The sequence below is a fragment of the Eucyclogobius newberryi genome, unplaced genomic scaffold (genome assembly GCF_026437365.1).
Source record: "Eucyclogobius newberryi isolate DKJ021-1_F unplaced genomic scaffold, fEucNew1.0.hap1 SCAF_8, whole genome shotgun sequence".
Taxonomy (NCBI): Eukaryota; Metazoa; Chordata; class Actinopteri; order Gobiiformes; family Gobiidae; genus Eucyclogobius; species Eucyclogobius newberryi.
The window spans coordinates 14,611,253-14,625,382 of NW_027316500.1; the positions used below are offsets into that span (position 1 = coordinate 14,611,253).

The window sequence follows — 14,130 nt, forward strand, 5'->3', positions numbered from 1 at the left end:
TATTAAAAGTATTAACCAACTATATTCATTTTAGACTGTACGCACAACACATACTCTATTGTTCTTGCACCACTTTAGTCTAAATTTGGATAGATAAGCTTTCACAAATTTACACAATGTCCAGCAGACCTCGGTGTGACCGCGTAGAAATTATTTTACTCTGTTCAATGTGGACAACTTCAGTACATATACAACAGGTGTTGTCCTTACCTTCTTAGTTGGTTCGTGTAGACGTTTCTACGTGACACTCACGGACCGTGAGTGGGTGCACGGTGGCAAAGGCAGTTAGCGCTCTTGCCTCCCTAGAAGGAGATCATGGGTTCGATTCGGACCAGACCAACATCACATGATCTCTCTGGGTGGAGTCTGCATGTTCTCTCTGTGTTACTGTGGGTTCTCTCCGGGTTCTCCGGCTTCCTCCCACCGTCCAAAGACATGCATGTGTTAGGCAAAATTGGTGACTCTAAATTGGCCCTAGTGAATGAATGTGAGCGTGAATTGTCTGTAATGTCTATGTCTCTGTGTTGGCCCTGCGACAAGTTGGCCACTGTCCAGGGTGTACCCCGCCTAAGGCCCGAAGTCACTGGAATAAGCTCCAGTCACCCGCGACCCCGAAAGGGAACAAGCGGTAGAAAATGGATGGACTCACGGACCGCGAAGACGATAAATGTTCGTCAGATAATCGTTGAGTTTTCCGCAGTTAGTCCACATCTTTCATCACGTCAGTTGTTGGCGTGCTCGTTAAAATCAATAAGATGTTTGATCCCTTACCATCGGTCCCTAACGAATGTGACCAGCGACTTACGTCTGCAGCATCTCCGGGAAGGTGTCCTTACTTATCAGAGAATGTCTCAAAAGTAGCAGTGAGTGTCTCAACAAGTAAACAAGAATTAAGTATGTGTTTTCTGCGTAGTCTAAAATGAATATAGTTGGTTTATACTTTTAATACAGTCTCGTGAAATGAATATAGTTGGTTACACAATATAGATGGTAAGCGAGCAGTTTATCTGTATTAGTGTTGTACATGGTAGGGATTAAACATCTGATTTTAACTTTCTGATTCATGCCTTTTCTTTCATAAACGAGCAAGCCAACAACTATATGAAACAAACACTTTACTCTTAAATGCATAAGATGTTTTGCACATTATGATTATATACGTATATGCTCCATGCTCAAAATTCATCCAAAAAACTGTATTATGTTCAAACGTTGTCCTTTTTCAGACGGTGCGACTGTTTTAGATCCCTTTTATGTTCCTCTTTCCATGCGTAAGCCTTTAAACTCGCGCGTACTCACCTGCATCATATTGCCTTGTCAATGCTGGAAAGCCCCGGAGGCCACTTCTTTTCAGTGACCCTCTGCATCTGGTACTTGTCAAGATAAACTGCTGAATTTTCTTGAAAGCAGAAGAGAAGAAACACTAGTAGCCGGAAATAAATTAAATCAGTATTTTCCAAATAAAAGTTACGCCGTTAAATGGACCCAACAAGATCAGTGCACTTTCTGTTGAGAATATTTAGAATTTTAGAACTGATCAACCTTGAAGTAAGACACAAAAAGGCTTTTTGAGGCCCGATCACATGAGTAGCCTGTGTCCCTGGAGAGAACGGTAGGTCTCTCATCACAGTGCAGTTTAGCGTGGTGGGACGGTTGAATGCTAGGACTTCATTAAGCCCCTCTATTGTTAACATCTGGGTTCAGAAGAATGGCTCTTTCTCTAGTTAAAGGTGCCCAGGCCTAACAAGGGATTTTATTACACGTGGGGTGGACACTGGCAGCAGGGACATGGACTGTAGGGTCACAGAAGATTAATCTAAGAAGCCTCTTACTGAAGCTGAAGCTTAGCAATAATGCAATCAAAATATGTAAGAAAATATCAAAAGCCCCAACACTTTATTATTAAAGAAACAAGCTATTTGGGGGATTTTCCTTTTAGGTATTTATTTTTGCAGTTCATTTATATATTTTTAGAGTCCACATTTATCCTCTTTTGGGTTAGGCCTTGTTCATAACCTGTTGTAATAGTGTAGTCCTATATATTAGACCTGGTTTAGCCTAGTATATAATTTAGTTTGACCTAGTTTAGATTTGGTGGTACTCAAAAGGCCAAATATTTTCTTATGTAGTACTTGATGTAAAAGGTTTGAGTACCACTGTTCTATATCATGTACCATATGTTTTTAGTATTTCTAAATCTGATATCTAGTGTATTGCCAATTATCTATTCAATTTTCTTATCCTACAGAAACCTGAGTAAAGAGACACGTGTAACTTGATGGAGATGGAAAGCCACCTGCATGATGTTAAGACCATACTTCTGTTGTTGTTGTTGTTGTTGTTGTTGTTGTTGTTGTTGTTGTTGTTTTATGGCGGTTGGCATCCAATTGTTGTTGTTGTTGTTGTTGTTGTTGTTTTATGGCGGTTGGCATCCAATTGTTGCATTACCGCCAGACTTTATTGTTGCATTACCGCTGCACATAGTTCATGGCGATAACTACATTGTATGTCATACAGTGGAACATTAAAGCCAATGGAACAATATTTCCATGGAAACAAGCAGAAGAACTCTGAAGGAGACTGCTACAGGCCACCGAGATGCAACCCCTCTCACCGTAAGAGCGCAGATGTCTATACATTTTCAGTGCCATAAAAACATGCTTATATTTTTGGTTATTTTTGGCTTACATGGTGGGGATTTAAGGATGTAAAATACTACAATGGACATAAATACAATCAAATTCCACTATTCCATCATTGTTAATTAAAAAAAAAAAAAAAAGTCCTCACAAACCCCTGTAACCCTGGTTGATAAACACTGCTCTTGTTTATTTTAGTTTATGAGTATTAATCCAGCCCATTCCCTGAGCTCATCCCATCGGACTCCGTTTTGATCCCTCCCTCTGAGGATGCGGCTGCCATGGCAACTGCTGATTCATCCTCCACCAGCGACAACAACAACCACCTAATAGCGCTTTCTCATGCAGCCAGGGCTTTCATTACCCAAACAGCTTAGCCAATTGATTTGTTGCCCGCTGTAGTGGTGTGTGCAGCTTCACCTCGGCGCGGAGGAGGCTGCAGCCCGTCATCATCAGATGGGAAACACACCCAGCACAGTAAAGCACTGTCTGAGCTCACAACAACTGCTCCAGGACTATCCGTGGCTGAGGGGATGGCTGCTGGAGGAGAAGGTGGGTCTTTTAAGTGTTTGCTCTGCGCACATGGTCTGCCACATGACACGACGCTCGATTTAGCGGCGGAAGAGGTGGTAGTAGTAGTTGCATAATATAGCATCACAACGAAACGATTGAGATTTTACATTTACATTTACATTACCCTATTGAGGTTAATAATACGTTAGCTAAATAAAGTACCACGTGGGAATAGCTAACTTACTGACTGTGTTATTAGTCTTAACGTACTTTACATACGTAGCTTTAGTTTCGTTTACATATTTGCTTTAACTTTATCATAAAAAGAAGAATGCTGTGTATGCTAACAGTTACGTCATTGATAATAAACGAAATAAAACTTACTGTAGAGTTCATGTTCGTATAGCTGCAAGTGCTAACAATCACAGCTGTATATTAAGCCGTTAATATAATACAGCCATGGTGCTAACATGGTGCTAACCTTGTTGATTAAACCTTTCAATTGAGCGGTTTAGTTTCTCCGCAGCAGATTCGCTACAGTGTGAAGTCAAAAGCATAATAAAATGGTGTTTTTAGTGCCCTCCTCTACTTTAACAGGCGGTTTTCTAACTTGTCCTATATGTTTTACAGAACACAACTACACACGGATATCCTGAGTATGTGAAAATTGTGGAGGTTGGTCCAAGAGATGGACTGCAGAATGAAACAGTAGGCATTGTGTATTATACTGCACATTCCATTTTACAGTATATTGAAATTCTTTTCTTGGACTTTCAATACCGATAATTCACAGAAAAGGTCTCGGTATGTAGGCTGTAGTGGCTTTATTGTGTTACGTGTTTGGATTCCTAGTTGGAACAAAGTGTAGATTTCCTTGATGCCACTGTCTGCACAATCCTTTGTTCATCCTATAGAATATATGTGGGGGAGAGTGTCATAAGATGACTTTTGGCAATGCTGTTTTATTTTATTTTTTTCAAAACTACTACAGAAAATTAAACACTGCATTTAGCCATACATTTTCCTAATTGTTAAATTAATTTGGCCAAGTAAAAGTAGCATATTCTGTGATTAAAAAAATATATATTTTAATTAACTAAACAATTCAATTCATTAAACCATTAATGTAGCTTTTTTTGTAAGCATGTAAGCATAGTGTTTTTGTAACGACTGATTTCACAACAGCAGTTGTGATTTCAGCAGCAGTCTCGAAGAATTTTGCCTCTTCCCAAAATGCTTTGTCAGTTCTGTTAAGCATGCCATTACCAATGCTTTAATAATACCATAGCCAGAAGCAGATAAATGCTGATTTGCATTGTATTTCCAAGTTCAGCAATGAAAGATCTGTGAATTGTGTGTGCAAGAAGCTCCCATGTTGCGCCGAATCAAACTCAGAAAGATCTGATTCTGTTTTATTGTTTACAGGAAATTGTTCCAACTGAGGTTAAAATCCAGCTGATAGACATGCTCTCAGGAACAGGGCTGTCCGTGATTGAGGCCTCAAGCTTCGTCTCTGCAAAGTGGGTTCCACAGGTAATAAATGGTTCTTTTTGTACAGAAAATCATGTGAGTCAATGGGTGTCAGCATAACATCTCCAGCACAGTTGTTTTTACATGTTAATGTAAGATGAAAATGTTATGAATGGGTCACTTGCTTGGATTCAAATAACACAGGTTGATTTATCTGCTGAAATGTATACAAAGGACGTGTAAGGGTTATTTTGGATCATATTTTCATGTCTTTGTTTAGATGGCGGACCACACCGATGTACTGAGGGGAATCCACAGAGCACCTCATGTCCGTTACCCAGTTTTAACTCCAAACCTACAAGGATTTCAGGATGCTGTAAGCAATATATTTGGGGTGTATTCATTATTTGTGCATACAATGAATTGAATAAATGTATCTAAAATATATATCTTCTACTGTATATTACAGGTAGATGCTGGTGCCACTGAAGTAGCAGTATTTGGCTCAGCATCAGAAAGCTTCAGCCAAAAAAATATAAACTGTTCTATTGATGAAAGCATGGTGAGATTTGAGGAAGTCATTAACAACGCTCTGGAGAAGCATATTCCAGTTCGGGGGTTAGTACTACGTTACATGTATGATATTTTTCTATGTAACACTCAGAAAACCTTTCTTTATAAGTCTGTACGTATGGTGAATTGTAATGACATATTTCATGAAATGCCAGATGTTCTCCAGGTTATATCTATCCACTGGTGAACCACAAAGCCAGCTGTACATTGAAGAAAAGTTGTCCAAGCCAATGCAAATGTATACTTTCTAAAATTAGGTTTCCCATATCTTCTCAAAAGAGCTGTTATATGAAATGATTTCCATCTGCCGACTATCACACTACTAGAATTACAACTAAACTCTATGATGAGAATATTCAAAGTTTGAATGGCTTATATCTCACACATACATGTTATTACAGTATGTAGATGTAATAATAGAAGTATAAGAGTGCGTTGTCATTTTCAGATATGTGTCTTGTGTTCTTGGTTGCCCCCATGAGGGCAACATTGAGCCTGTCAAAGTTGCTGAGGTGAGTCCTAAAGGTTGTGTATCAAGAGCAATGTTTATTTGTTTTTATATTATCAAATACATCTTACTGTAATATACTCATAACTAATGTTACAAAATGAATACAATCAATTTCCAACAAGACAACACAAAGTAGTCTCTGTGTCCGGAGATCTGGTCGCCGAGGCCCCTGCCGTCGACTGCCGCCCAGATCTCTCTGCACCGGCCCCCTATGGATCCTCCTGCGGGTGGTGGGCCCACGGGAGGGCGGCCCCACGTCGCTCTTTCGGGCTGTGCCCGGCCGGGCCCCGTGGGGTAAGACCCGGCCACCAGGCGCTCGCCATGGAGCACCCATCCCAGGCCTGGCTCCAGGATGGGGCCCCGGTGACGCCGATCCGGGCGACGTGAACTGCCTTGATTGTGTCGTCGTCATAAGAGGCTTCTGAACCGATCTTTGTCTGACCCGTCACCTAGGACCTGTTTGCCTTGGGAGACCCTACCAGGGGCATGAAGCCCCCGACAACATAGCTCCCGGGATCATTCGGGCACTCAAACCCCTCCACCACGTTAAGGTGTCGGCTCAAGGAGTCGAACCTCGGATTCAGGAGGAGCAGAGTGGTTTTCGTCCCGGTCGTGGAACACTGGACCAGCTCTATACCCTCCATCGGGTGCTCGAGGGTTCATGGGAGTTTGCCCAACCAGTCCACATGTGCTTTGTGGATCTGGAGAAGGCTTTTGACCGTGTCCCTCGGGGTGTCCTTTGGGGGGTGCTCCGGGAGTACGGGGTCCGGGGCCCTTTGCTCAGGGCTGTCCGGTCCCTGTATGACCGGAGCAGGAGCTGTGTTCGCATTGCCGGCAGTAAGTCAGACCTGTTCCCAGTGCATGTTGGACTCCGCCAGGGCTGCCCTGTGTCACCGGTTCTGTTCATAATTTTTATGGACAGAATTTCTAGGCGCAGTCAGGGGTCGGAGGGGGTCCGGTTTGGGGACCACAGGATCTCATCTCTGCTGTTTGCAGACGATGTTGTCCTGATGGCTCCATCAAACCCGGACCTGCAACATGCACTGGGACGGTTTGCAGCCGAGTGTGAAGCGGCTGGGATGAGAATCAGCACCTCCAAATCCGAGGCCATGGTTCTCGACCGGAAAAAGGTGGCTTGCCCTCTCCAGGTGGGTGGGGTGTCCTTGCCCCAAGTGGAGGAGTTCAAGTATCTCGGGGTCTTGTTCACGAGTGAGGGAAGGATGGAGCGTGAGATCGACAGGCGGATCGGTGCAGCGGCTGCAGTGATGCAGTCGCTGCATCGGACCGTTGTGGTAAAGAGGGAGCTGAGCCGAAAGGCAAAGCTCTCTATTTACCGGTCGGTCTACGTTCCTACCCTCACCTATGGTCATGAGCTTTGGGTAGTGACCGAAAGAACAAGATCGCGGATACAAGCGGTCGAAATGAGTTTCCTCCGCCGGGTGGCTGGGCGCTCCCTTAGAGATAAGGTGAGGAGCTCGGCCACACGGGGGGAGCTCGGAGTAGAGCCGCTGCTCCTCCACGTCGAGAGGAGCCAGCTGAGGTGGCTCGGGCATCTGTTCCGGATGCCTCCTGGGCGCCTCCCTCGGGAGGTGTTTCAGGCATGTCCCACCGGGAAGAGGCCCCGGGGAAGACCCAGGACACGCTGGAGAGACTATGTCTCTCGGCTGGCCTGGGAACGCCTCGGGATCCCCCCGGAGGAGTTAGAGGAAGTGTCTGGGGAGAAGGAAGTCTGGGAGTCCCTGCTCAGACTGCTGCCCCCGCGACCCGGCCCCGGATAAAGCGGCAGAAGATGGATGGATGGATGGACAACACAAAGTAGTCACAGACGTAGTCATCTGGACCTGACTATGGACCACTCCTGGACAAAGGAGGGATTACAATGACAAAACAACACAAACTATTATGGGATTTGAAGTAGTCACAATATTCAATGAAATAAAAGCTTATAAAAAAATAAGAAATCGTTGATCTATTGTTCAGATTGCAGCACAAGGAATGAGAAGTACAAGTTAGGCGTGACGTTTTTAAACTTTATTTCTTCAGGTGGCAAGGCGGCTGTATGACCTGGGCTGCTACGAGATTTCCCTGGGGGACACCATCGGCGTGGGGACCCCCGGCTCCATGTCCAAGATGCTTCAGAGTGTGATCAAAGAGGTTCCTCCTCAGGCTATAGCGGTCCACTGCCATGACACGTATGGGCAGGCTCTGGCCAACATCCTCACTGCACTGCAGGTAAGAAAGAAGCTCATTTGACTTAAAACAACACAATGTCTCTTTTTAGAACATCATTTGTCACTGTTGTTATTTTAAATCAGTCAGGATGGGGAGAGCTTTTCTGCAGAAAAGTGTAGCCTAAATACATAGCCAACATCAAAGAGCTTTCTGTGGACATCGTCGAGAGGAAGAGTCATTGCTGAAAAGAGGCTCGAGAAATTGAAATTATCCGACTCACACTTTCTTTTCATCACCTACATCCATACAGCACATCTATGAAATGGATTTTGTGTTTTGAAGAATTAAAAATACGTTTTATTCTTTGAGAGTATTGAATACTTTTTCAAAAGGTTATGGATCAGCTTTTAGTTGACAGCACAAAGATTATTCAGACGTGAAGTCCTTTTTAAATTCTAATACCGGTTATTCTTTATGAATTTGTCCATTTTAATGTTATAATTTGAACGTAATATGAACTAAATCACCACAATTGTTTTCGTCAATTGAAACTTTCTTTGAGCGCTCTAATTGAATGAAATTACTTTCAAATTGCCCTGTGAATGTGTCCTCCATTAAAAAGAAGTGTAGGTTTCACAGAAAACATCAATCAGAGAGGACGAGTGGCATTCAGAAACTTGATCTAAGCCTTGGCTCAAAGGAAAAAACTGAATCTTAATGAGCTGGAGACACCGTATTTCCAAGGACAACATACACTATACGTATGTCTGTTACGCAATAATTAAATAGTTTGAAAAGCTATTGTGAGTAAGTTTTTCATGCACCAGTAGCTTCTGTAAATTGACATAATTCAGAGGCAATAGAGACATGGTGGTATCAGTTCTCTGGGGCACATTGTCAGGTCTTTGGGGGCTGGGCGGGTCAGCAGATGTGAAGGGGTCAGTACAAAGGCTCACCTATCCACTGTCTGTCGGACAAAGACGCGGAGGTGGAGAGCCGGGCCCCGGGGGGATCCTAACTCATCTGTCGCTTGGCTCTTGAACTCTGACAATGCTGCGTTTAAAGTCCCCTGAAAAATGATCCTTTGGTTTTGAGGATGTGATGAACAGGGCCCAAAACTGAGGCCTGCGTCGGATAGAAGAATTATGGAAGCACTTGAGTTTACAAGAAAGTAAATGTTTACGCTAAGCAGTTGCACATGCACTGTAAAAAATAGTGTGGGAACAGAATTCATTGTAGTTTTACAAATATTTTGGGATTTACAGCCTAATAAAACAGAAACATCTAAACTACTCTGTCTTAATGGTTAACATGCTTGTATTCAATACACCCATTAAAACAGTTAGGGTTAGGGTTAGGAAATATGGAAGCATTTTTCTGTACTGTAAATTTGACATAAGACCATTTTAGTAACACGTAAAGTAGATCTCAAAAGAACCGTGTGAATATTTCAGAAGGAAAACTATGTCAATGTTTTTGGTCAGGGCCTGCCTCCTGCTTTTATTATTTATATGTTATTGCTTTGCCTGGAATGCTCTACAATATTGGAGTCAGATCTATGGAGAGGCGAGCTTGCTTGAGTAATAAATACACTGTGCAATTGAAACCTGAAGCTGAAACCCATGTAATGTAGTCAGCAAAAAAGAAAAATGTAATGTTGATGTGCCAGACGTCCACACCACCAACTGGGAGTCAAATGAATTCCCCCAGCGCTGTCAGACCTGAGTCACCCCTTTTGTTCCTGATGAAAACATTCCTGGCTCTTTGTACCTTTTGCTTTTTTCTCAGGAGGTTTGGGGTCTCCTGGCAGCTCACACAATGACCATGTATGCGCTTAGATTACACCGGCTTGGCAAAGAAAATTGTTTACTGCACTTTTACATAAAGTTTTAGTGTATTGTGCAGCATTGTAGCTGGAGATTACAGGCAGACCTGTTTGTTAGTTCTCATCTGTCAGACTTTTGAAACTTTGGCAACTTGAAGCGCAACTATATGTTGAATTATGCAGGTCATGATTGTCTGCTGTAGTTGAGAAAGCTTTCGGTGTGAGGCAAGTTACAGTTAATATGTAAATAATATACAGTAATTTATTTATTTACAAGCTCACCCAGTTTATGCTGAATCTACCATGAATTTGTTCAACACTTTTAGACATATGCATTTATCTGCATGTATACTGTATATATTGTTGCCATCTATATTTATTGAAAAAAAGCATATCTATCTGATCCATTTACTGCACTATATTTCTCTGTGTTCATAGTTTTGAGAGCAGAAAATTAAGGCAAAATAAAAAGTGGTAAATCTTGTTAAAACAGTGTTTGTTTACTTAGCTGCAGCTGGCTGTAAGTTCCTGGTAACACGTATGTGTCAGCAGTGGCTGTGTGACATTTTCTTTGGTTTCGAGTCTAAACTTCAGTTTATGTAGCACTCAGCAGAGCATCAATTCTATACTGAATTCAGGCTTTCTCTCCCTCTTTCTCTGACGCAGTCTAAGTCCAAAATGGGAGCATGTCCATCGTACGGCCTGTATAGAATGTCATTGAGCTTATCCCTAATCTTGACTATTACAAAATATACCGTGTCTTTACCCTGGAATGCATTGTTTCTACTTAAACCACAGCCTGAATACAACATTTTAACAGTAAGCACAGGCACATCTGGTTTCTGGGCAGTGTGAAGCTAACTGAGCATTGGCGAGCTGAGGCGGCCAACCACCAGTTCCTGTGCGATTAGCCCAGAGGAGCAGAGCACGCGGCTGAAGGGCTTATTCAGGTCCTCCAGGAAAGGCACGCAGAAGACCCCTGATCTCCCCTGGTTAGCACCTGAACGTGAGAAGACCGGCATAGCAGATTACAAGCCACTATTTATACAACAAAAAACCCTGCCTAATACAATATCCTGCACAGGCTCTGACCAAGGTCTGGAATTCTTGCTCACGACCGGAGTTAGATCCCCTCGCGTCCAATCCACCTCCTGCTTACAGCCCTGCCAACACAAACAGCAATTATGGCTGGCTCACACACCGGCTCTTGAATGAAACAGGCCCTTGTATTAAACAAACTAATTAAAAGCATTGTTCATAATTAAGATTTTCCTCTTTTATCGCTTTTGTAGTGCTGTTGAACGAGTCGAAATTGGAACCAGTTCCATAAGAGTGCGTGTTAATTATGTCTCACAGTGGGATCCTCTGACATCTGGCTCCACCATAGAAGCTGGAAAACATCTTCATATTCTCATGACAATCCGTGGGACATGTGGAAAACATCCTGAGACTTTCATCTGTAATGGCTCTTTGGTCTGGTGTGAAGACATCAAGTCTTTCGAGACACTTTCATGTTATATTCCTTGAAGCTCTGATGCTGAAACTATTTTATGCATATAATATTGAAGTGAATTGAATGATGAATAATAACCCTGTATATATTCACAAATTAGTAAGTAAAGTAAAGAGCACAGTATATACTTAACAAATTACTTTAAAAGTGTCATTCAAGGTTCAAGTAGTCAAGTAGTTGATTGAAAACAGGCAAAGTAAATTGTTTTTTATTTCAAATTCTCACACAAGGTCTGACTCTGTGCACAATGAACCCTAAGAATAGTTTAATCAAAAACATAACTCTGATGTTTTATGACAGCCATAATTGTCAGAAGCAGCACCTGCACTTTTCTCTAGTATATAATTCCCATATTGTTGGCGTGATGTAACAAGATACGACCAACCAGCAAAGGGAAAAATGTCAACCCAGTGTGGTAAGAAAGTGAATCCCCCATGGTTAAGAGCGAGGTAGTGCTGTAATAACATTAGTAAGAATCAGAAACATATGAAATACGCTCCCTAATGCACTATTCATATAGACATGTCCATAATAAGACTAGTGGTTTGAGCTGACAAAGACAATGACTAAGACTCACTGTGGGACATTCTGTGCCCACTCATCTTTACAAACACGACCGCAGCCTTGGCACCACAGTGTGACTGAACAGTGATCCTTGTTGGACTTGAGGTAAAGTGTGTTCAGGTTGTGTTTCTATGTCCTTGCAGATGGGGGTGAGTGTGGTGGACTCGGCCGTTGCTGGTCTGGGAGGTTGCCCGTATGCTCAGGGTTCATCTGGAAATGTTTCAACAGAGGATGTTCTCTACATGCTCCACGGAATGGGCATTGAGACTGTAAGTATGCTGCATTGTGCCCTTTGACACACTGGATGTAATTTATGGATTTAGTGAGGACTACTGGTTTGGCCAAGCAATACAATCGCTTCATCCATTTACATAAACACACCACTCTGCAAACATACAGGTATGTTTATGTTTATTTTAGAATATCAGGGGATGGAGGTCTGTGGTCAGAGCAGCCCTCAGCAAAACATGGGCCTTTTCTCAGGCTATTTATTTAACAATCCCTACCCCTGCTGGTCAGAATCGATTACTGCGACTTTTTAACATAATTAACGTCAAGTATTGTCAGTGGTGGAAGAAGTCCTCAATTTGTTACTTAAGTAAAAGTACAGACACAGGTGCAAACAATTTATTACATGAAAAAAGTTAAGTATCTATGTGCATTTATTAAAATGTACTTTTGGAGTGGAAAAGTGAACGTATTAAACATTTTGGAACTATTACAAGAGTCAAAGAATTTAGAATATCTGTTTCTCAATATTTTAAGTATTTAAGAAATTGTATGTTTTTGTTCAATGCTGGGACCTGAACTCAAAACCTTCAGGCAAAATGTTTCCATAAAAATGCTGAAAACTATTCTCTTAACCATCTCAACCATCTCAAACCATGAAAAAATTACTTTGCACTAAATCCTGTTCAACAATGAAATGGAGAAGAAAGTAGAGATGTCTAGTGAAGTATTTTTACCTGACAATTTGACTTAAGTATAGTATAATATTTCATTTTCTTCTTTGTTACTTGCCACCACTGAGTTTTATCCTGAAAAACAGTGCTTGCTGTAAGAACACTATATCTATAAGTAAAAGTAGCACTGCCGTAAAAAGAGCGACTACATAATAATAGTGGTAAATAACAGTTGATGGATTTCCTAACAATATACAGTAATGGCCTCCTGTCTGAGAATACTCCTTTTACTTAGACCTTTTACTTGAGCTACATGGCCTCAACTTTTAGATTAGACAACTTCAGACCAAGAACAGCACATGAAAGTGACAGTTTGGGAGATGCTCTTTTTTTTTTCTAGCCATTACATATTTCCCACTTTTCAATTTACCTTAAATCTTCTGTTTTTTCCCAGACTCAAACAAATACATTTGAGACAAAATGTTTGCTGCCTGGTATGCAGCATGAGTTCGCTTGTTCATTAAATGTGACATAATAACTGTGACATTGATTGCAGCAGTAAACAGGGATCTCATTATACTTATTTGTTTGTGATTGCCTGTTGTTTTTTTAGGGAGTGAGTCTTCCTAAGGTGGTTGAGGCTGGTGAATTCATCTGCACTTTTTTACATCGCCAGACAAACTCAAAGGTTGCCCGTGCCCAGAGCTGTAAGTTATGATGTATAAAACGTATTCTTGTGCTTCCCTGACTGTGGCTGCCTTTAACTGTGTCCTGCTGCTGTATCTTTACCATACTGTGTCCTTTCAAGCCTCTTTATGCTAATCATTATTCTGTGTGTGCTGAATGTAAAAAAATAATAATAATAAGTACTACAAATATTTGTATAATTATGATTACATATTATTTATTATATGAAGCCTGTGGTGTAATCATAATATATTTTTTTTTAAATGTTAGTGTTATTGTGTGGAGAGAAGAAACATTATTTTACAATGATTTATGATCACTGAATCCATTACCAAATAATAGTGTAAGCCTTCATTTACATATATATATATATATATATATATATATATATAATCATTAATTACCATTCTGTTAGTCTGTGAGCAGCTTTTTCAGAAATATATATATATATATATATATATATATAGATTTTGCTTCTAAAATTGTCCCAAATAATAATTATATACATTCAACATGCCTAAACACTATTGTACCTAAAACATTTTTCCTGCCTTTTCTTAATGAAAATGTATGTTTTATCTCTCTCTTGAAAGTGTCTTAATGATGTCATATTGCCAGCAGAATTGTAGTAAAGGTTGTGAGAGTAACAGCTTGAAAGAGATTCCTGTTTGCCAAAGTACTCCTCAGAGATCATGCTAACATTACATGTGCCTGGTTGTTACGCTCCTTCTTTCTTCCATTGCCAAAATTAAAAATACATT

The 14,130-nt window shown here is 41.2% G+C and overlaps 1 protein-coding gene across 1 annotated transcript; it reads left to right on the forward strand.

Annotated features, from left to right (window-relative positions):
- Positions 1 to 2,915: 2,915 nt before the first annotated feature.
- Positions 2,916 to 13,555, forward strand: hmgcll1 (3-hydroxymethyl-3-methylglutaryl-CoA lyase like 1). The gene is made up of 9 exons (XM_072436696.1): positions 2,916 to 3,191; positions 3,783 to 3,860; positions 4,578 to 4,685; positions 4,903 to 4,998; positions 5,092 to 5,240; positions 5,644 to 5,707; positions 7,750 to 7,938; positions 11,924 to 12,049; positions 13,296 to 13,555. The coding sequence occupies exons 1-9, from the start codon at positions 3,096 to 3,098 to the stop codon at positions 13,398 to 13,400; spliced, it is 1,011 nt and encodes a 336-aa protein (XP_072292797.1). The 5' UTR covers positions 2,916 to 3,095; the 3' UTR covers positions 13,401 to 13,555.
- The last annotated feature ends 575 nt before the right edge of the window (positions 13,556 to 14,130 follow it).